General features: G+C 47.4%; 1 protein-coding gene across 1 annotated transcript; it reads right to left on the reverse strand.

The window, feature by feature from the left end:
- Positions 1-1,742: 1,742 nt before the first annotated feature.
- Positions 1,743-6,015, reverse strand: GLYCTK (glycerate kinase). Its single transcript, XM_054387531.1, has 4 exons — positions 5,729-6,015; positions 5,021-5,172; positions 3,172-3,347; positions 1,743-2,648 (listed from the first exon to the last, which is right to left on the reverse strand). The coding sequence occupies exons 1-4, from the start codon at positions 6,013-6,015 to the stop codon at positions 1,743-1,745; spliced, it is 1,521 nt and encodes a 506-aa protein (XP_054243506.1).
- Positions 6,016-22,719: the final 16,704 nt, after the last annotated feature.

The following is a 22,719-nucleotide window of genomic DNA, read 5'->3' on the forward strand; positions in this document are numbered from 1 at the left end:
AGCCCACACTTTTTGGCTGTATCACCACTTGTGTCGGTGTCCCCACAGCGCTGGCATGCCTGGCACGGCAGAGGCGACCTGCCAGCAACCTCCAGAGAAAAACACACAGCACAAAGCTTCTCCTGCACAACTGCCACCTGACATTATAGGGGCACCACAAGCTTTAAAACACTTGGCAGGTTTTCCCCAGCAGATCTTAAAGCTGTTTGCCAGTGTGAGCAAGTTCAGGCGTGTTACAGAAGACCTTCCGGCTCGGAGGACAAAGGAGATGCGCGGATGAGTTGAAACCACCAGGGCACGACCAGTGTTTTGAAATCCCCAGGCTTTGCCTTGATGCTATGCCTGGGCTGTGGCCCAGGCAGTCCAGCTGCCAGTCTGGCATCAATACTGGGCCCCATGATGGTCCTGCTGATATCCCTAATTGTTACATATTGGCTTTGAAATCAAAGCAGGAGGTGTCACATCTCCTCAAAAATCCACCCTCCGATCCCTTTTGGAGCAGGGCGTGGAATGACTGCTCAGTGAGACACCACGACTCAGGGTGTTGGCAGCACGGGGTATTTATGTCACAAGATGAGATCAGCCACACCAAGCAGGTTGGTCTGTCTGTCTGAATTGTGTGTCCTATGAAATTAGGGCTGGATTTTCAAAGGAGCTCAGCTCCCACTTAGGCTCTGTAACCAACAGACAGGTATTCAAAAGGAGTTGGACGTGTTGGGTCATACTGGCTGCTGAGCTGAAGTCTTTTGAATATCCAGCCAAAACCTCCACCCTGCCTGTTCCTACAGGCAGAGCCCTTCTGAAATCCAGCCCCACTGTAGGCTCTGCATCTGGGAAAGCCCAGCTCAGCTCTGCACTTCTACATCTTGCACAGCAGTAGGTGACGAAGTCACAATAACCACCATGTCCTTCTACATGTGGAGGAACAGCTCCCTGTCAACATGCAGCTCCAGCAGCTCTGCCCTTTGATCATCTCAGCAGCATGGGTCAGGAGACCTGAGCATGAAGGCTTCCTTGCCTTTTGTTCTGGGGAATTAGCAGAGTTAATCAGAGTGACAGCGACTTCTGCCTCAGCACAGAAGAAAGGTCAGTGGCTCAGGCTGAATGCAGGACTGTTTTCTATGCAGTTGAAAAACAATACCAGGAAAGCTGGACACACACACACAGCTGGCATGGAGGGTCTCCAGACACCTATCAGCAGGGAAGATGTCCTGTGGAGGTAAGGAGGCTGGAGGAAAACGCCTCTACTGAGCTGGCTTGCCACTGCACCTTAATTGTCGCCTTCCTTATGATGCACAGTGAAGGTGTATCACCCTCTGTATCATTGTCCCTGTGCACTGCTTTTCTGTTATGTGTCCAGTATCAAATGCACCTCTTGGCCAATGCGCTCCTTAGCTGCACTGCTGGTTGTGCATCATGCTGGGCTTTGGGTCTCTGTGTCTCCTCAGGTTTCCCTGAGGTCTTTTAACTGTAGTTGAAACAGTTACAAGAGTGGCAGCTCTCAGCAGAAATGTTAAATCTGGCCTGTGTGTCTGTAATGTGGCCTCCTACATTCCTCTGATCAGTTACATGTGCTTGCTTTGCTGTGGATATTCACTCGTGTCTAATTAGTGGAATTTTTCTGTCAAAGATATTAAGACGCCAGAGTCCTAATGTGAGTAGGTTTCATTTGCCTGCAGTATTGGTGCTTTCATTTATCCCTGGTCCTATAAAATGCATCTGGATATCTGCAGAGGGAGCTCTCATGATCTCTCTGTGGCTCTAATTAAAATAGCCTGGATGTCCATGACGTTGGTGCCAGTCAAGCCTGTCACCAGGAGGTGATGCCCACCTTGGAACTGGCTGAAGAATGTATAGGAGTCATTGCTGCTGAGAAAGGCCTCCACATCGAGGCCCTCCTGCAGTGCCTCACCCACCAGCTCTGGGCTGCAGGAGGCCCCTGCTGCCTCTGTTGGCCCATCTTGCCCATCTGTTCCCCCACTAAGAAAGATGATCTCACAGCTCCCTGGGGGGCTGCTGGTCTCCATGGCCCATGCCCTGTGCAGCCCCAGTGCCACATGCAGAGCCAGCTCCTGGTTCCTCCCTCCCTTGCCAGTTCCTTGAAGCTGCACCGTGGTTTCTCCACCAGCCAGGATGCAGACTGGTCTTTTGGGCCCCAGTCCTCGCAGGACCTGTAGGAACTCAGCAAGGTCCAAGCCAGGGATCTCTAGCTCTGCCGCCAGCTGCAGGAGGTTGCCCCTCACACCATCGCTCAGGGGCCCTTCTCCGAGGCCGGTGAAGCCGAGGTGGAGCAGCCGGATCAGCTGGCAGTACAGCATGGCAACGTGGCTCACCTCCCCACGCACTGCTGCGCTCAGAATCAGAGTTGTGTAGCCCAGGCCCTCAGCCTGGCGTTTGGCCTCATCTAATGCCAGTGTGTTGGATCCAATGATGACATTGCACACATGGGAGTAGTCTTCTGGAGCAGTGGGCTTGGCGGGAGACCTGGACAGGACTGTTTCTACTGACTTGGGCAGGCTGTGCAGCAGGTTGTATTTGGTGAGTATCTGAAGGCAGTCTTGGATGCTGTGGGAGCTGGCAGCAGTGGGCCCACTTGCTATGATGTCCAAGGGGTCACCAATCACATCGGAAAGGATGAGGCTTACCACCTACCAAGAGAAGCACCTGCAGATTATTATGGGAGGCAGAGACAGGTGACCAGGCCCTGGGATAAGTGCTGCTCTGCATTACACTTATACCACCAGGGGCAGATCTTGGCTCATTTTTATTTTAAGGTCAGGACCTTGCCCTTCTTGAACTCACAAATCCAGAATGTCCTTTGATGCTGCACCACTACACTGTCAGATGTAACCTGTGCCACTGAACCTAGCATGGGTTCAGTGATGGTGCACACTGAGAACAGTCCCCAGGAGAGCCAAGGCCTCAAAAGTGCTGTGGTGGAGCACCAGCACATTGGAAGTGCCTGCTGGGTGAGGGCTGAGGTCTGCTGAGAGTAGTGTAATGGGATGGACAACATTTGCATAGTCTGAATTCCTCAATCTTTCACCTCCGTCTCCCTGAGAGTTTGGATCCTCAATGAAACCTGAGCCGCACGCTTAGGGCATTGATTAAACCCCTGTTTTGAGGGGGGATGGGTGGTCTCTGGCCAAGCAGGAGCTTCCCCTCAGTTACCTGTGCAGGATATGCAAGCCGGGCCAGCCCTCCACCCTTCAGCAAGGAGAGAGTCTTCCGGACAGCGTTCAGCTCCTGTATGGCAGCTCCTCGGGAAGCCAGCATCTTTGTGAGTTTCTCCTTCTCTTCAAGAAGGATGGGAGGGATGGGAGCAGGCAGTAGGGCAGATCCACCCCCTAGGATGTAGAAGAGATGGCAAGGACAGCAGGAAAAGTAGGACAGGACAGGGAAAAAAGGCTGTTCAGTGCTTGAGCCTTTCCTCTTCCCTCACCAGTGCTCAGTGGGAAGGCAGGGGTGGATGGGGAACTACGCTAACTTCTCTGGAGAATTCAGTCTTCTTCAGCAGTGGGTTTTGATCACTGCTGCCCTGCCCAGCAGAGAGCACAGGCCTCACGACTCGCACAGCAGTCAGTGCCAAGCAGATGGACACCCTGCCTGCTTTCCTGGCTCCATTTATTCAGGCCAGTGTGTGAAAACACCAGCTCTGGCTGCAGAAAGATGGAAAACTGCTGAACTGCACTCATCTAGGCCTGGGAGGAAGGGAAAGCGAGAGAGTAACACAAAAGAAAAAGCATTCCCAGAGTGATAGCCTCATGGATGGGAATCTTGTCTGATACAGGTGGGCACTGGAAATGTGGAAAAGGTGGCAAGAAAAAAGGTTATAAAGGAAAAGTGGAAGGAATGGAAAATACAGAGTAGAAAGGAACAAGATCTGAGCAGAGAGTGGTCATGCAGAGAACAGCTGAAAGCTACTGTCAAAAGGCAAAGCCTGCTCTGAGGTTTGAGACAAATCAGCATCAATAAAACATGATGAGCAAGAAAAACAAATGCAAATGCCTGTGTTTCAGTCAACAGCCAGGGAGCTAGCTGAGAGGCAGGAGCAGTCAGGGACTGGCTTCTGTGTGGGAGTGCACATGCACAGGGAGCTGCAGCTGCGAGGAGATCCTGTGCATGCTCCCTGAAGGGCTGAGGAGTCTCTTAGAGATCCCCATAGCCAAGAGAGAGGAGGAAACCCAGGGGAATCCCCAGCAATTGGAGCTAGATGCCAGCCGCTTCGGTGTTTGCCTAACAGCACTACTGATCCCTGCACCAGATCAGGCTGCAGCAGCAGCAGTGGAACCAGAGGAAAAAATCACTGAGCAGAGAGGACCCAAGGAGTTCCTACAGCACTGCCCCAAGCCCCTGCATGCTTTTGCCCAGCAGCATCCACTCACCAGGCTGAGCTCAGGCTGGGGGGAGGTCACTGCATCCTTTCTGATGCACAGCGTCCACCTTCCTTGCACAACCCTGCCCCTGGGGACAGCTTGGGAGCCTGGCAGCCAGGGTCTGGGGTTGTTCATGCCTGACCCTGCAAGGTGTGCAGCTCACTGTGTTGGAACATAGGGGCCTCATTTCCAGTGGCCAGGAAGCAGAAAAGCCCTGGGAATCCTGAATATAATCTTACAGAATCACAACCCTACAGAAATTTGGAGCATGCAAGTCTACCACATGCTTGCTTCTCCAACTCTACATCCCCCAAATGTAAGGAAGGTCCAGGAAGAAAGCATCCCTTGCCAAGGGATGAGAGCAGCTGGCAGGCTGTGCCCAGAGGTACCATCTCACAGGGTGGCACAATTGCAGCTTAGCCTCTCCCCAGTGCTGGAAGGCAGACCATCCCCTACAGCACCAGGTAGCCCTGTGCCCTCTCCCAGCTGCCTCCTTGGAGAAAGGCTGGCAGAAAGGAGAGAAAGAATCACAGAGGTGCTGAAAGGGCTGGTAAGGCACAGCACTCCCTTGCTGCATGGTCGCATGTGGACAGGCAGCTGGAGGGGCCCTCAGCACAGCCCATTCCATGGGATCCCCATGTTACCTGAGATGAGCACCAGGAGCAGGTCATCTGCAGTCAGGCCCTCAGCCAGCTGCTGGATGGCTGCTGCTCCCTTCAGAGCCTCTGGGTCTGGGAGGTTGTTCTTGGCACCTTCGATCACCTGGATTTTGCTGTGTGGCTTCAGGAGCATCTCCCTGGTGAGGTAAGAGAGGCAATCACACCACTGACACATGTACCTACATAGCCAGCCATGCTGTCACTCAGCAGGGAAACAAGCCTGATGCAGCAAAGGCACACAATGAGTGACCAGGACAGGGAGGTGTCTTTCCCAGGCCTAGGGAAGCAGTGCAGCCAGTGCAGGAGACGGGCTGTGTCCCTGGTGCCACTGGGATGAGATGGAGGTTGAAGAACAGGGTGGTGAGGTAGAAAGTTCTTCACAGAGAGAGTGGTTGGCCATGGGAATGGGCTGCCCAGGGAGGTGGTGGAGTCACCATCCCTGGAGGTGTTCAAGAGGGGATTGGACGTGGCACTTGGTGCCATGGTTTAGATAGTCATGAGGTTTAGGGTGACAGGTTGGACTCGATGATCTTTGAGGTCTCTTCCAGCCTTCTTGATTCTATGATTCTATGAAAAGGTAGGCACTAGAGCAAGGACAGCTAAAAAGGACTGAAGGGGTTCAGAGCAACAGCACACAGAGGTTAAATCTGGCAGTCTATCCCCATTAAGACTGTCCAGACAGCCCCCCCTTACTGCATTCCTGCTTGCTGCAGGCTCTCCTGGATGCCGAGTGGCACATTGATGATCCCCTGGATCAGATGGTCTCCCAGGATCTCTTCTGCTGCTGCAGCCATCCCCAGCACAGCTTTACCGAAACCCACCAGGTACAGGTTCCTCTTCACTGGGAAGGCCTGTCCCTTCACCAGCAGCTGGGGTGCCCCATCTCCCTGGAGCTTCATAGCCCTCTTGAGCATGGGGGCTGGCCGGACAGTGCCCACTGCGCTGCGGAAGAGGGCCAGCGCGTGCTCGCGGACGGACATGCTGAGTCTGCTCCGTGCCGTGGCCTTGACCACGCTCTGCCAACACAGGCAAGGCCTCCACAGCTGGGGCAGCCAGCACCCTCCACCCTGCAAAGGAAAGTCAATATTTTTCACTACCAGAAGAAACAGGATTGCTACACAGAGAGCAGGGAGGACAAAACATAAAGCGTGCAGCTCTAGCTCTTGTTTCACCTAGCTTAAGGTGCCATACCAACAGCATTTTCCAACCCCTCCCCAGGGCAGTAGTGGAAGGACAGTGTCACATTCAAACTGTCAGCTTGTGGTCCCCCTGCAATCCCATTGCCTCCTGCAGGGAAGGTGAGCCCTGCCAGCCAGCTTCTCCATCACTGTAGCTTTGCCACCAGCAAGCCATCATTTCTATTTACTCAGTGTTTGACACCTTTCCAGAGTGTGGGAGCTGCTCTCTGTCCTGGAGAGAGCAGGGTGTCTGAGTGGAACAGCTTTTCACTACATTAACTGCCTTCCTCATGCTAGCCAAATGCTGATCTCATTCTCTGGCTGTGCATTGCTCCATGTGTCCCTGCAGCATCAGGCACAGGCTTAGGAGAAACAACAGGCTTGCTGGCTGCCTCATCCCTTGCTGCTGGTGGCCACAGAGAGACCGATAATGAGGTTTCCCCACTGAACAGCAAATTAACACAGGGCTTCATTTGCCTTTATTTTTCAGTCCTCTCATTATCCATTAAAATCACATCTAGAGCCCAAACAAGAGATCAGATCCAGACAAAGTTGCCAGCTGTGTCTGTGAAAGCCCATTCGAGCTAGCCTCTGATGACTATTTGCATTACATGCATCAGATCTGCTTGTGGACAGAAAGATCTCAACTGCTCAGGGGCAGACACTTGTCTTGACAAAGGAAAGGCAGCCCCTGCCAGCACACATACATCTATTCCCTCCCAGTGTTTCTCCTTCCTTCTGTTAACTGGCAGCAAGTTAACTGCTGGTTTCCCAAGATCAAAGATCTTTGTGATCTGCATCTCTCCCGCTCATGGCAATTATGGTGCAGGCAATTAAGGCAGGGTGCCAGGAAGCTGAAGCAGCCTGGGCAACACACTTGATCACAGACTCATTCAAATTACCTGAGAGAGTCATACCTCTCTCCACTAAATTGATGTGCTTCAGTGCAAGGCTGGCTTCTCTTGGGAGAGCTGAGGAGTCCAGAGGTCTCTTTATCCTAACACTCCCACAGCATTGCAAGGTGTTAATCATTAAGCCACACAAGCTTTACAACAGCTCCACTGGGGCTAAATTTGCTTTATTTTCCTGTGAGGACCCAAAGGCTCTGTGAAAACCTCAACACAAGCACCTTGTCAGGCAACTAAACTTGGGCACACTCTGAAATGCATTGGACAGGGGACTTGAAAACTATATGGAGGGTCATTAGCTTGCCAGAGAAAAAATATCTGAGAATCATTTCTATTGGAAAAGACCCTTAAGATCATGGAGTCTAATCACAAACAATTGAATTCTTAGGTAGTTTAATCTGTCTTGGGTTTGCCCTTAAAATGTTTTTCCTATCTACACTTCCTTTACTTCTGCGGGTCAGAAGGACCAGCTTCTCAATCATGAGGAGAGAGAAGAATAAAAGACAGGGTGTCCTGACCACTTAGTTACTAGATTAAACTTTATGGCAGCTCATGCTGCCAGCAGTTTAAACCACTGAGCCTCAGCCCTCTTACAATGAGGGCCAGAATAATAGAGCTAACACTAGTGAAGTCATCTGTACACATCTCAGGAACTGAGATTAGCATCTCTGTTCCCAGCAGATCTCTGATTCACCTGGCAGCACAGTGCAAAGAAAGGTGTTACAAAACAGAGGTGCATCATGCCCCGGGTCACCTCGTCTGAGCTGTGATACAGGGTTTGCAGAAGCAGTTGGAGAAAAAGGCTTAAACAGAGTCAGGGAGCTTACGAAAATAGAGCCCAAGGCTTTTAACAGGCTCTGTCTCTGCCTTGATGGTTTTGTGCATGGCTGACCCTGAGGACCAGGGGAATTGAGAACAACCAGACCTGCACCGGTGGCTCCTGTCACATGTGTCCTCCCGGCAGCTCCGCTCGGCTCCGACTCCAGACACGGCACAGCGGGCGCGAGTTGTTTAAAAGCAATCCACTCCTACTGGAGCTGCAAACAGAAATACCAGCTTAATTCACCTGGCACTGTGTACATACTGCTAATGCTTGCTCTGGAAAGCGCTTCACCACAATAGCAGGCATGTAATCTGTTTTATGCACTCTGAACTCAGATTATATTTTAACCATGGAGGCCAGATCCAGAGGCAGCAGAAGCCAGCGTGCGTCCTTCCACTGCTTCTAAGGACTCCAGGGCATGCTGCCTGGCCCCGATCACAGTGCACAGGTGTAAACACAGAGTGAATCTGGTATAACCCCCCCCACCCCGCAGTCAGAGGTGATCCATCTTTACACCAGTGCAACAGAGAGCTGAATTTGGCACAGACCCATTAGCTCTGGAGGTCTCAGCGTGTTATTCTGCTCTTTGTCAGCTCCGATTAGACACGCAGGCTTGCTGAAGGCTCCCCTTGGAATGGGGGTGCTGCTAACGATGCCACAAACCCATTTTTATGTAATTTATTTATGCAGTCTCAAAGCACTGGGTACTAAATGTCATCAGGGAACAGCTATATATCGGTGTTACGCAGATATTAACATAAAGCAAAACTCCTGTTATACTAGGACTTTAAGAACGAGACCAAGGGAACTGAACATCACCCCACACCAAAGCACAGGCAGCCCTGGAAAGAAAAATAATCCAAATGGCAACTCTCAGACTACCTCCACAGATGGTGGGTCTAGAAGTGATGTAATTGCCAGTTACCTGCTGTGTATTGCTTGTGAGGAAATTACATTCTCACATCCCTGCCTTTTCCTCTTCCCGCTGCTAGATGGGAGGAATCTGGGCTGGGGAAAGGGGTTGATAATGTGACTCTTATTGCTTCACCACTAATCTTTGTTTCTCAGGGAAATTGCATAGGGATAAACAAGCCCTCTTCTATATGGATATAAGGTAACATGATACAGGCAGTAGAAGGGCCCAGGTTTGACACCTTCTCTTTGTCTCTGCTCAAGATAATTTGGAGCTGCGGAACAGACAGTCTCTTGGAACATTTTCTAGAAGTTTGCATTAAGCTTAGGAGGGAAATGATGCTAAGAATTGCCTGTCCAAAGAGAGCAGGAAGACTGTAAGGGGTTTAGATTAATCCTCTTTAAATGAAAACTTCCTCAGCTTTCATTGATGAATAATGTTCACCATCTACATGCTTGTTTCCGTGCATTACCATTATAAGCACTTTCTTCGTAGGGCTCCTCCTAAGCCTGCAGAAATTTCTATTGTTAAGTCTCAACAAAAAGCAGCAAAATCCCAGCTCCTCATTTTCACCATCTCTGGGAAAGAGGGAGGGAGAGGAGCTGGACTGTGATAAAATACAGGCAAAGTGCTCGTTTGCATTACCTTTCATTAACTTTTTAATTAAAGCAATTCTGCAGGCAAAGAGCCAAAGTCAGAGGGAGACAAACAATCCAGTACCAGGGGAAGAAATGTGGTAAGCTGCCAGGTAAATTGGATTGTGGCATGAGACCAAAAGCATGGACATAGGGGGGCATAGTCTGAGCCATAAACTTGGAGTCACATTGGGGAGGAAAACAGTGAATAAATGAGCTGGCCATGCCTGTGCAGTGAGGAAAATGAGCCAGCGCCTCACTCCGTGGCAGGTACTTGAAAGCCAGAAAAAAATTTCCTTCTAGGGCCAGTCTGCCATTGCTGAGCAGAGCTTAGCTACTCCAGGTGCTGTGGTTAGAGGTTTGTTCAGGGCTTTGCATCATGGGCTTGTGGCTTTCTTGAAGTTGGAGCAATTGAGCTTGTTGCAGGCCAACCCAGTCACAGATCCGGAGCGTTTCAGGTGCTGCAAGACTGGGGGATACTGTACATTAATGCTTTGAGGTGGCTAAATAACTGAGATCTTCAGGGGTCTAAGTTATTTTATTTTTAATGTCAAGGGGACATCTCTGGATTTCCCCCAGTGTGGCAGTGGTTGGCAGCTGGCCCACCACAAACAGGGGTTACTCCAAAATCCCGGAGGGGCTTGGAAAAGATTCGAGATGGCAAAGGATCAAACCCCAACTGTTTTGAGGATAATTTTGAGCTCAGTCTCTAAAAGACAGATTACATCTTTGTTACAGCAGTAAACTACCAAACACAGCAAGTTTTAGCAGTGTCTCCTGCTACTCGTTTTTCCTGCTACATGACTTTCTTCTGGCCCCTTGGAAGGTAAATTACTGCTAGGATTGCCAAGGCTTCCCACCTTCATTGCTCATGCACCACCATGGGAGCTTACCTGTGAAGTACAAGAGAGCTGAGATGTTACTGCCTTCAAGTCCCCTGTTCCCACTTACTGACACATCTTTTCTATCATTAGATATTATCTACTTTAATTTGCCAGGAAAGATCTGCTCAGACTCAAACTTGCTGCTCCAGATGGTCCCAAAAGCATTCCGAGAAAATTTTCCAGGAGATGCACTAAACCCAGGAGGAAAACAAAGCGGTGAAGGTTTGTTCCAAGTGACTGTTCTGGGAGGATTAGACAGGGGATTTCTCAAGACTAATCTCTTTAAATGAAAATTTCAGAATTTGATTAATTTTTTAATCTGCACATGGATTTGCATAAAATTACCACATTGCCTCATTCAGATCTTGTAAAAGAGAAAATGACTGCAGCTAGTATGGACCAGCTCATCACTGGTCAGCTCTGAAGAGTGCAGCACACAAGTGGGTGCTCAGGGACAGGCAGGGTGAAAGGTCCTGTGGTGCTGCTCCTGCATCTGTAACTGATGGTGGACAGACGCAGTATGAGGCCAGAGAGCTGCACAGAGGGTTTTCCAGGCAGGCAAAGGAGAACGTCGGATGGGGTCTGAACACCTTTGCTTCAAGAATATGCTGAGCTGTGGGAAACCCAGGAGTCCTAATTTCCAATGCATGGCTTCCTAAATGTTTCTTGGGAAAGAAATATGTTGCTCTCATGACTGATTTACTCAACAGGAAAGTGTCAACAGGGTCTCTTTGCCTTTGATGGGGAATGCTGTCCAAGGCCAAACTGACGGAAGATAAGTCTTCTGTTCAGCATTTTTTTATATATAGATCAATATCATTAGTAAAAAAATTAACTGGATTTGACATATGCATCTTACTATTTTTTCTAGGTCACACTCCCTTCACTCCCTATATACCTTTTGGAAATGATTTTCCCATGCACTGGGGATTGGAGGGAAGAAACGTTTTTCACTAGAAAATCCTTCTGCAGCTCATTGCAGAACAGTACTACCCTGAAGCCAAGTCCGTGCCAAGTCTACTTCGTTCCATCCTGTAATTTCTCAAACTCCCTATTCTGAGTCAACTTGCAATCAAAGTTGAGAGTCACTTAAAACACAGGGAAGGATCATAGTATTCTGGAGAAAAGCTGCCAGCCTTGAGGAATGGAATAATAGAAAGGGGTCGAAATTCAGCACTGCAAAATACAAGGCCATGCTCTTTGGGATTGATAGTCAAAAATTATGATCTTCTCAGCTGGAAATAATATGAGAGGAGAAAGAGCCAGGAATATTAATCAGTCACAGGATGACAATTACAGCTGCCCTTTAGGCTGAGACAAGAGGCTATGGGGAAAGCAGAAAGCAGCAGATGTAATCTACCTCAACTTTAGTGAAGTTTTGGACATCGTTCTCATGAGAAGCGTGAGCTCAGCAAACACATTGTTAGACTTGTTGGAAAACAGCTTGACTATTTAAGGGTCAGAGGGTAGAAATCAGTGGTTCAGGGTCCAGTTGACAGCTAGTAATAGACAGTGACTCCCTGTTGGGGTTCATGTCACCCTATGGCTTCATTAGTGACCTGGAGGGTGGTGTAAAGTGCCACATCTGGGGGAAATGCCAACACATCCAACAGTGGAGCCACCTTCCAGAGGAACTGTGACAAACTAAAGGCCAGGACCAACAGAAACCTCATGATGCTCAGCAAGGAGAAGTGTGAAGTTTTCCTGTTGAAAGAGGATCCCCATGTATCAGGGCAGGCTGGGAACCAAGTGGTGCAACCAGCTAAGGAGCAAGCTAATAGCAGTGACAACTACTTGGAAGTTGGTTATAGAGACAGCGGAGGTAGTAGTAGAAAGTGTAAGGAACAATGCCCACAATTTGCAAGTCAAGTTGTTCACTTTGGACATTAGTAAAAAGTTCTTCATAGAACAGGTTGCACAGCACTGGATTAGGCCACTCAGAGAAGCTGTGGTCTTCATGCCACATGGTTTCCAGGATTCGGCTAAGCAAAGCCATGGCCAAGCAGGAGGGTGCCCATGGCTCCAGGGGTCCCTTCTCCCCACACTTCTGTGATTCTGTGTTGTAATAGCAGGGACAGGGTTTGCTCCTTCAGAGCATCATCCTTAGTCTCAAGAGCCCATGAAGAAATACCAGGTTGCACAATACAAGTCCTCTATGCAAGCCTTCAGTCATTACTGTTACCCACAGAGAATGATCATTCCCAGGAGAGTCCAACAGAATATAATCAGCTGAGCAGTGCTGTTTCCAGAAGTCTCTCTCTGGAATTCATGCCCACCCATCTGAGCAGGCACAGATCTGCCTGTATTGTGCAGGTCATGGTTCTATCCAATATAGAAATGCATAGGTAGAATGACTGCGTTCGATCAATATTACTCAGGCAGCGATTAAATATTTTTTTCCATTAACTAGTTCTACAGGGCATTATCCATAATTCCTACTTAATGTGACATTTTGCTAGGAGAGCCAATTATCCTGCCAGATAAATTCCAGCTTGGTATAAACTGAGAAACCAAGTTCCAGCGATTAGGAAGAAAGGCAGAAGAAAGAATAAAAAAGGAGTGACAAAATATCAAATCAACAACCCACGGTGTTACACAACTCTAAAACTTAGCTAAGTATTGTAGGTGTTTTGAAGTAAATTGTCTTATGATGGCATTAGTGAGTCACCTTCAGGGCCCACATGAGATAATCCAGGCTTTGAGCAGGCAATTTACAGTGGGCAAGAGGCTTCCCATTCTGCGCTTCTCTAAAATCTCTCAACACACAAAAAATCAATTGTAGGTTTTGAACTGACCTGTGGTGGGGTAGCTGACCCTGAGACCCTGGAGAGTAACGAAGGTGAGTGTTGCTGAGTCTCTCTAGACTCTGATGTGAAAATCTTGTCTCCATTTCAAAGTAGAAATCGGTGAATCATTGTGATGAGCCAAACCCATCACAGCTTGAAAGGGTGAAGTGGGTTAGATGTTTAAACCTGTAACAGTGAACTCTATTCAGAACAGTTAAGAGCAAGTAATCTGACAAAAAGACTTTAGTTTTAATAAATTGTGCATGCATACAAGGTAATGAAGCATGTTTGAACGACGTGCCAGCAGACCTTGGACTTAACTGTTGTTCGACCACAGGAGGGCAATACTATTCTAAAAGCAAAATCACACTCTCTTCTGCAGACTGATTGAAGAAAAGAAGGAAAAGCCCAACAAACAGGAACCAGGACTTCCATCCCCTGTATAGATAACCTTTGACATTCTGTGAAATATGGCCATCCCCTGTCATCTTTAGATAGATAACCTTTGTATAGACAGGAGGAAACAGGGTTGCCTGTGTAAACCTCAACATCCCTCTGTTATTTTCACATTGATATATTTCCGAATAAGATAAGAAACATGGACTATATAAGTTTGTACTGAAATCTCTTTCAACACACAGGTCTTTTGGAGAGATCCTACCTGTGTCCAGCGCTGTAATAAAAGCATAATACAAGAAACTTACTGAGTTTCATGTCCTTCTCTAAATCATTTTGGCGACCGCGGCAGGACAACTCTGTTTGGCTGCGGGACCTGTTGAGGAACAGGACCTCTCAGGGCGCCCCCGAGAGATTCTCGAGTAGAGCTCCTCTACTCACCAGATCACCGCAGGAACAGACAAGACTGCTGACGGAGAGAAGGTATGCTTTTATTAAAAGAGGAGGGGTCGTATCCGTAAGTCGCAGAGGGACGCCCTGCGCGGGAGAGGAGCATTTATTGCCACCCCTAGGGAAAAGAGCTCTTAGGTTGGACCAGGGGGGTCCAAAGGGACTTAAAATATTGTTTATATTTTAAGTATACAGGTTGGAACCAGGGGGGTTCCTAAAGGGACTTAAAATATTGTTTATATTTTAAGTGTACCAGTTGGAACCAGGGGGGTTCCTAAAGGACTTAAAGTATTATGAACACTGTTTATAATTTGAGTGTGTGGTTGAGTGTGTGTAACTGAGACGTAGAAAATCTACGAAGCGAGAGGGAGTCCCAATCTGCGGTTCCGTTTCTCCGCGAGGAGGACGGCCAGAGAGGGACAAAGCGAATGAGCGAATGGAAGTGTGGCCAATAATTGTATGTTTGGGACCGGTCATTTTGTCATAATTGTATTTGTTGTGTGTTGTAAAAAGCCAGTACTGTGCTGTATTGTGTAGAATGGGGGGCAGACAAAGCAGTGAGATCCCAAAACATACCCCACTTGGTTGTATACTTGCCCACTGGGATGAAATTGGAGGCACTCCAGGAGGGTCGACAAAACAACAGACCCTAATTAAATTTTGTACCCGGTGGTGGCCATTATATAAGTTAGGTGATGGAGAAAAATGGCCTGTAAATGGGAGCCTAGAGTATAACACTTTATTGCAATTGATGTTGTTTTTAAGAGGAAAACAAAAATGGGAAGAGTCAATATATGCTGACATGTTTTTCTATCTCCGAGAACATCCTGATCTTCAAAGGGACTGTGGTATAAGAGCTCCCTCAGATCCACTAGTTTTGGCCCTTGAGAAGGAAAATAAGGCTAAGAACAAGAGGCAGGCACATTTGAAAAGGTGTTGTTCTGCATGTAGCATAGGGCAGAGATGCCTTAAACTTGAGGACCCGAAAGACCTGCCTGAGTTTTATCACCCCCCAGGAAAACTGCAAGGGGTAGTGACAGCAGGTCCAGGAGATAACACAGAGGGTCCTGGTAACAGCAGTGATTCTGATAGTGACACTGGAGTTAGCTCCACAACCCAGGCTCTGGGAAGCCCAGTGGCAAGAAGGACCCGAAGACAACAAGTAACTGCCCTGGCTTCCCAGCTACCCATTCAGGCCCCTCTGCGACAAGCAGTAGGGCCAGAGGGTGACCCAGTCTGGATTAAGGTACCTTTTACAAGCCAGGATTTGGATAGCTGGAGGAAAAAGGCTAAAAATTATCGTAATGACCCTACTGGGACAGCTACTCATTTTCGATTTATGATCAGGCAGCATAACCCAGACTGGGATGATATCCAGTTATTACTGGAACAAATGACTGAAACAGAAAAACAATTAATTGAAAGACACGGATTAGAAATAGCAACAGAAAGAATACAAACTCGGGGAGGGGGAGCGAATATAGGGGATGTATTTCCACTCCAAAATCCGGGATGGAATACAAATGATGCCCTGCAAAGAACTAGACTGGAAGAGTACAGGGAATTTATAGCCAGGGGAATGGAAAAAGCCATCCCGAAAACAATTAACTGGTCTGTATTATACTCAGTCAGACAAGGGCCTGGTGAATCACCCTCAGAATTCCTAGATAAGCTGAGGGAGGTCATGAGGAAAAAAACCTCTCTTGACCCTGGGTCAGAAGTAGGTACACAACAACTGGTATCATTATTTATTGGGCAATCTGCTGGTGATATCAGAAAGAAGTTGCAAAAATTGCCAGCTCCACAGGGAAGGGATTTGGAGGCACTTTTGGATGTAGCATGGAGGGTATTCTCTAACAGGGAAGAAGAGAATAGAAGAAAAGAAAAAAGGATGTTGGTGGCAGCGTTGCAGGAAAATAGGGAAACTAAAGGGCCTACCAGGGCACGGTTGGAAAAGGATCAATGTGCAATCTGTAGGAAGAAGGGACATTGGAAAAGAGAATGTCCAGAAAGGAAAAAGAAAAATAGGGTACAGGCACAGCTGGAAGAGGTTGATTAGGGGGGACCGGAGGGAATTACCCTGGCAGACCCTCTGGTTGTAATAAGGCTAGGGGAAAAGGAAAAGAAATTGGAGTTTCTGGTTGATACAGGAGCAACCTTTTCAGTCTTAAATGAAGCTTTGCTACCTTTGGATGAGAGCTATGTTTCTGTGGTAGGGGCTACAGGTCAAACTGAGAAGGCATATTTTTTTAAACCTCTTAAATATAAATATGGTAAAATCTGGGGCTTACATAAGTTTTTATATATGCCAAATGCCCCAAAGTCATTACTAGGAAGGGACTTGTTAGAAGCATTGGGAGCTGAAATTAAATTTAATAAGGGGAAGGTAGAATTTAGGGTAAGGGAGGAACAGTTAATTGAGGTTTTAAGTCTTGCACTAATGAGCCCTCAACGAGATGAAAACAAAATAATAGAAAGTATAAAAGATCAGGTATATCCTGGAGTTTGGGACACTGAGCATCCTGGAAGGGCCAAAAATGCTTTACCGATAACAATAGATCTTAAACCTGGAGCCCAACCAATCAGGATAAAGCAATATCCTTTAAGGAGAAAAGATAGGGAAGGAATTTTGCCCATTATAGAAAAATTTATAAAATATGGGCTGTTAACAGAATGTGAATCATCATACAACACCCCAATTTTGCCCGTGAAGAAACCCACAGGAGGGTATCGGCTAGTGCAGGATCTAAGGGCCATAAATAAAATTACGAGGGACATTCATCCGGTAGTAGCAAACCCATACACTCTCTTAACTCGATTAAGGACAGAGTTAGAATGGTTTACCGTCCTGGACTTAAAAGATGCTTTTTTCTGCCTACCTCTGGCCCCTGAAAGTCAGTCACTGTTTGCTTTTGAATGGGAGAATCCAGAAACTAACAGAAAATGCCAACTGACCTGGACAGTGTTGCCCCAAGGATTTAAAAACAGCCCCACTATTTTTGGAAATCAACTGGCAAAAGAATTGGAGAAGTGGGATCAGCCAGAAGGAGATGGAGTCCTACTACAGTATGTAGATGATATCTTGATAGCAACTCGAACCACAGAAGAATGTGAAAAGTGGACTGTGAGTATGTTAAATTTTCTGGGACTTAATGGGTATCGAGTCTCCCCACAAAAGGCCCAAATAGTACAGCAGCAAGTAACTTACTTGGGATATGAACTGACTGCGGGACAACGAGTACTGGGCCCTGAAAGGAAGGAAGCCATATGCTCCATTCCACTTCCCAACACAGTAAAAGAACTCCGAACCTTCTTGGGAATGACAGGCTGGTGTAGGCTGTGGATTTATAATTACGGCCTGTTTGTCAAACCTCTTTATGAATTATTGAGGAAGGCTGACAGGGCTCTGCAATGGAACGGAGAAGCTAAACAAGCCTTCCACACTTTAAAAAGGGAACTGATGAGGGCACCAGCACTAGGCCTACCTGATGTCACTAAACCCTTTTTGTTATATTCCCATGAAAGTCAGGGAATAGCACTTGGGGTCCTCGCACAAACTTTAGGACCCTATCGAAGAGCAGTGGCATACCTCTCTAAACAACTGGATGAGGTAAGCAAAGGATGGCCAGGATGCCTGAGGGCTGTGGCTGCAGTTGCAGTCAACATTCAGGAGTCCCGCAAGTTCACAATGGGACAGAAGATCACAGTCCTGGTATCACATACAGTCTCTGCTGTGCTGGAAGCCAAAGGGGGACACTGGTTGTCTCCACAACGATTCCTTAAATACCAGGCTATATTAGTGGAGCAGGATGATGTGGAGATCAAAGTCACTAATGTTGTCAATCCAGCCTCTTTCCTCCAGGGAAGTAATGGAGAATCAGTAATCCATGACTGTTTGGAAACAATCGAGGCCACTTACTCCAGCAGACTTGACCTGAAGGAAGAACCCCTGGAGATGGCAGATCATAACTGGTATACTGATGGAAGCAGTTTTGTGATCCAGGGAGAAAGAAAGGCTGGGTATGCTATAACTACAGAAGAAGAGGTGATTGAGGCAGAAGCACTACCAGGTAACACTTCTGCCCAAAAGGCGGAAATAATTGCTCTGACTAGAGCCTTGGAGCTCTCTCAAGGAAAAAGGGCAAACATATGGACAGACTCCAAGTATGCCTTTGGAGTAGTGCATGCCCATGGAGCCATCTGGAAGGAGAGAGGACTATTGTCAACCCAAGGAAAAGGCATTAAGCATGCAGAAGAAATATTGAGGTTATTGGAAGCAGTACAGAAACCAAGCAAAGTGGCTATAATGCACTGCAGAGCACACCAAAAGGGAAACAGTGGTCAAGAAAGAGGTAACCGGTTGGCAGACAAAACGGCTAAAACAGTAGCCAGGGAGGGGAAAGAGGTGGCAGAATTTGTTTTGGTCCCAGATGGTAAACTGACAATTGAGCAAAAGGAACCAGAGCCTGTGTATAACACAGAAGATCAGAAATTAATTAAGGATCTTTTAGGGACTAGGATAGAGAAAGGATGGGCTAGGACACCGGATGGGAAATTAGTCATACCTAGTAACCTCCTTTGGGCATTTGTTCAGATGGAACATGGAAAAACTCACTGGGGAGCTGAAGCTCTGTATCGAAAATTGGTTCAGGAGTGCATAGCACGAAAATTGTACACAACTGTAGAGCAGGTAACTCGACAATGTGAAGTATGTCTTAGGGCCAACCCCAAGGTGGCGAAAGAAGTCAAGCTTGGACAGATTAGTAGAGGAAATTATCCAGGACAACAGTGGCAAATTGATTTCACTGAACTTCCAAGAAAGGGGGGATATAGATATCTTTTGGTACTTACTGACACCTTCTCTGGTTGGCCAGAAGCATTTCCCTGTCGCACAAACAAAGCTCGGGAGGTTACCAAAATAATGTTACAAGAAATAATACCCCGGTTTGGGGTGCCTGCTACTATTTCCTCAGATAGAGGATCACATTTTGTGGCCAAGGTAGTACAACAAATAAGTAAAATCTTAGGAATTGATTGGCAACTCCACACTCCTTACAATCCACGCTCAAGTGGACAGGTGGAGAAAATGAACCATTTAATTAAGAATCAGATAATAAAAATTGGACAGGAGGCAAAACTCCCTTGGCCGCAAGCATTACCAATTGCCCTGCTGCGAATTCGAACTAAGCAAAGGACTAAGGAGAGGTTAAGTCCATTTGAAATTCTATTTGGAAGACCCTATGTGGTGGGAACAATGAATCCTTCTGAACCAGGGCAGTTCAGAGAAGAAATGTTGAATAGGTATGTTCAACAGATTTATAAGAATTTAAACATGATTAACAAACAAGTGATTGGAACCAATGTGAGGGGACTAGACAAACCAGTTCATGATGTAGAACCTGGAGATTATGTCTATGTTAGATCTCTTTCAGAAAATCCCCTGGAACCCAAGTGGACAGGACCATATCAAGTGTTGCTGATATCCTTCACAGCTATCAAAATCAGAGAGCAAGCTGCTTGGATACATCACACGCGAGTAAAGAAGGCAAAAGGCAGCCCTTGGAAAGCAGAAGAGCTGGGAGATTTGAAGTTGAGAATAACTCGTCAATAATGTTTACTTATCTGCTGTTACTTAAAATAGTAATAGTGGTAGCGTGGGATAATAATTTGTATGTACAAGTAATGAGAAATATAACTTTAGGGTTTAAGCTAGAGTCATGTTGGTTATGTACTACTCTCCCAACTGATCAATTAGAAGTGCCACTTTATGGAATACCTCATAAGAATTGGACATTTGAAGTTAAAGTAGGGAAAGATTTTTCAGATCTTACATGCCAATACGGAATGGGGAACGGAGAAAAGGGACCTAAATATGAACTTTTACCTTGGGATGAGAAACAAGAAATTAAAGCATATGCAAGATGTACTGACAGAAATATTACCAGATTCCCATTTGGGAATAGGCATTTTTTAAAAATCTTTGAGTTACCAAGTTGCATAAATACTACTAAAATAGGAAAATTTAGAGAACTCAAGAGGAGGCTAAAACAGTATTATGATTTTAAAAAGCAATCATATTTGAATCAGTGTAAGATGGCTCCAGGTTGGTGGTGGCTGTGTGGAGATGGATATGCACGAAAGAGCTTGCCAGAGAACTGGGAAGGACATTGTGTAGGGGGACAATTGATCCCACAGTATACAATACATAATGAAATAACTACAGGGATTGTAAGAAGTCCCTGGAGAAGGGTAAAAAGAGTACTGAACCCACTAATAGAGAGACCGACGGGATTCCATAGTTTTGTCAGATGGCTGATTCCTATGATAGGAGTGAGTGAATTAGAAAAGGCTATAGTGAATATCTCAGCCAGTATGGAGATTGCCCTTGCAGCAACTGAGGATGCCATTCGTGCAGAGCAGAAGGAAATAGAGAGTCTGCATAAAATTACAGGACAGTTTAAATACGCTCTGGATATTTTATTTGCCAAAGAAGGAGGACTATGCACAATAGTGAATGATAGTTGTTGCACATATGTAAATGAGGAAAAGAAGATAGAAATGGACTTGCATAAAATATGGGAACAAAGTAAGGTATTCCATGAAGTGAGCAGGGATGATATATCATACGGATTTTCAAACCTCTGGGAGAAGTTAACCTCGTGGATGCCCAACATTTTCTGGCTTAAACAATTATTAGTAGGAATTGTAATGATTATCATATTAATAGTATTAATAGTAGTCTTGATTAAGGTAATTATGTGTATTGGAAAGAGTGATGTGAAATCATATGAGAGGTATAAAAATGATAAACTTAGGCATGAGTTGGAAACTGGAAATTATTTTAAGAAAATATAGTATAGGAATATACTATTGGATGGTAGAAAGGGGGGAAATGATTGAAGAAAAGAAGGAAAAGCCCAACAAACAGGAACCAGGACTTCCATCCCCTGTATAGATAACCTTTGACATTCTGTGAAATATGGCCATCCCCTGTCATCTTTAGATAGATAACCTTTGTATAGACAGGAGGAAACAGGGTTGCCTGTGTAAACCTCAACATCCCTCTGTTATTTTCACATTGATATATTTCCGAATAAGATAAGAAACATGGACTATATAAGTTTGTACTGAAATCTCTTTCAATACACAGGTCTTTTGGAGAGATCCTACCTGTGTCCAGCGCTGTAATAAAAGCATAATACAAGAAACTTACTGAGTTTCATGTCCTTCTCTAAATCAAGACTATGAAAGGAAAATGCAATTAACATTTATGAAGGCATCCATGGTTTATTATTCTTCTTTTTGATTCTGAGTTTCTGGGGGACTGAAATGACAAAAGATCCGGTGTTCTTCTAAAATTAAAATATTTAGGTGCTGGCAATCTTCAGGGGTGGCAGGGGGTGGGTTTGATACTCACAGCTACTCCAAGAATAACTTTTTAAGGTTGAGATGTACAAAAACATGAACACGGAGCCTGACATCAATATTCATGATAGTGGGGAAAAAAAAAAAAGTTCCAAGGTGCCCGTATCGGAGCATCAGCCTCAAAAGCCAAGGTGTCTTTCTCAAAGGTCAAGTGCGTGCTCCTGCTCTTTACGTGACGCCTTGTGTGGTGTAAGCCCATAGTGCTGCAGCTGTGGTGCTCCTGTAGCAACGTTGGGAAGCCAGTTTTTAGAATAAAAGTCACTGGGAAATAAAACTGTGTAATAATTGAGCTGCAAGTATGAGGAAAGAAAGAGAAAGCGATCACCGCTTATTTCAAAGGGCCACACAGCGGGTACAGACACTGTAATGAGCTCTGGCAGTGAAGGAGCAGCGCTCTGAAAAGTGCCCTGGGGAGGGACCTCTCGGTCCTCGGGACCTTTCGGGACCCTCTGCACCTCTAAAACACTGCTTCCTGACTAGTTAACGCGGAAAAGTACAGTACATTCTGTAACAGACATAACACGCGCTGCGCAAACCGACTCGGAGAGCGTCTGAGAGCCACTGCAGTGCGCATGCCGGCCGCCGACAGCGCGCCTTCACCTCCCGTCCCTCCAGCTCCGCAGGGCTGCTCGGGCCCCGCCCAGCACAGGAAGTGACTCCCTCCCCAGAGGCGCGAAGCCGGTACCCGCTCTACAGGACATTGTCACGCCCTCAATTCGACTTTCCCCCCCAACTCCGCGGGTAATGGGTGGGTGGGTAGATGGATGGATAATGACAGCTTGGCCCCGTCATAGCCTCCCGGCCCTGCTCCCGGCCTTTTCCTACCTGGGGCATCGCGAGGCGCACAGACGCTGACAGCCACCCGGGGCCGGAGCAGGGAACCCTTCCTGCCACACTCAATATGGCGGCCGGGCACAGGCCATGCCCTCGCCGCGCTCTCCTCATCCCAGCAGGCCGTGCGCCCCTCCCCCCCACGCTGGCCCACGGGCCCGCAGCGGCCGAGCACGCGCCCTCCCCCTTCCCAGGGTGCCCCGCGCACCGCCCTCTGTCGTTCCCGGAGCAGCAAGATGGCGGACACAATGAGGAGGCGCCGCCTCTCCGCGGCCTGAGCAGGCCGAGCCAAGCCGAAGGGCGCCGCCTGCCTCAGCCCGCCGCCTCTTCCTGCTCTCTGCCGCTCCCCGTCGTCCCGCGACGCCCTTCCCGCCCGCTCCCGCCGCCGCCCGGAGCCCCGCCCGGCTCCCCTCAGCGCCGCCGCCGCCCACGGCGCGGCCCGGCCCGGCGGCGGG

The sequence above is a fragment of the Indicator indicator genome, chromosome 15 (assembly GCF_027791375.1).
Source record: "Indicator indicator isolate 239-I01 chromosome 15, UM_Iind_1.1, whole genome shotgun sequence".
NCBI classification, from domain to species: domain Eukaryota; kingdom Metazoa; phylum Chordata; class Aves; order Piciformes; family Indicatoridae; genus Indicator; species Indicator indicator.

Excerpts from the sequence above, each read along its gene's own strand:
- GLYCTK (XM_054387531.1), bottom strand. The coding sequence starts at position 6,015 with ATGTCCGTCCGCGAGCACGCGCTGGCCCTCTTCCGCAGCGCAGTGGGC. Across the intron at positions 5,173-5,728 it reads CTGCAGCAAGCAGGAATGCA|GGAGATGCTCCTGAAGCCAC; the intron begins GTAAGGGGGGGC and ends TTACCTCACCAG. Across the intron at positions 3,348-5,020 it reads GCTCCTGGTGCTCATCTCAG|GGGGTGGATCTGCCCTACTG; the intron begins GTAACATGGGGA and ends TCTACATCCTAG.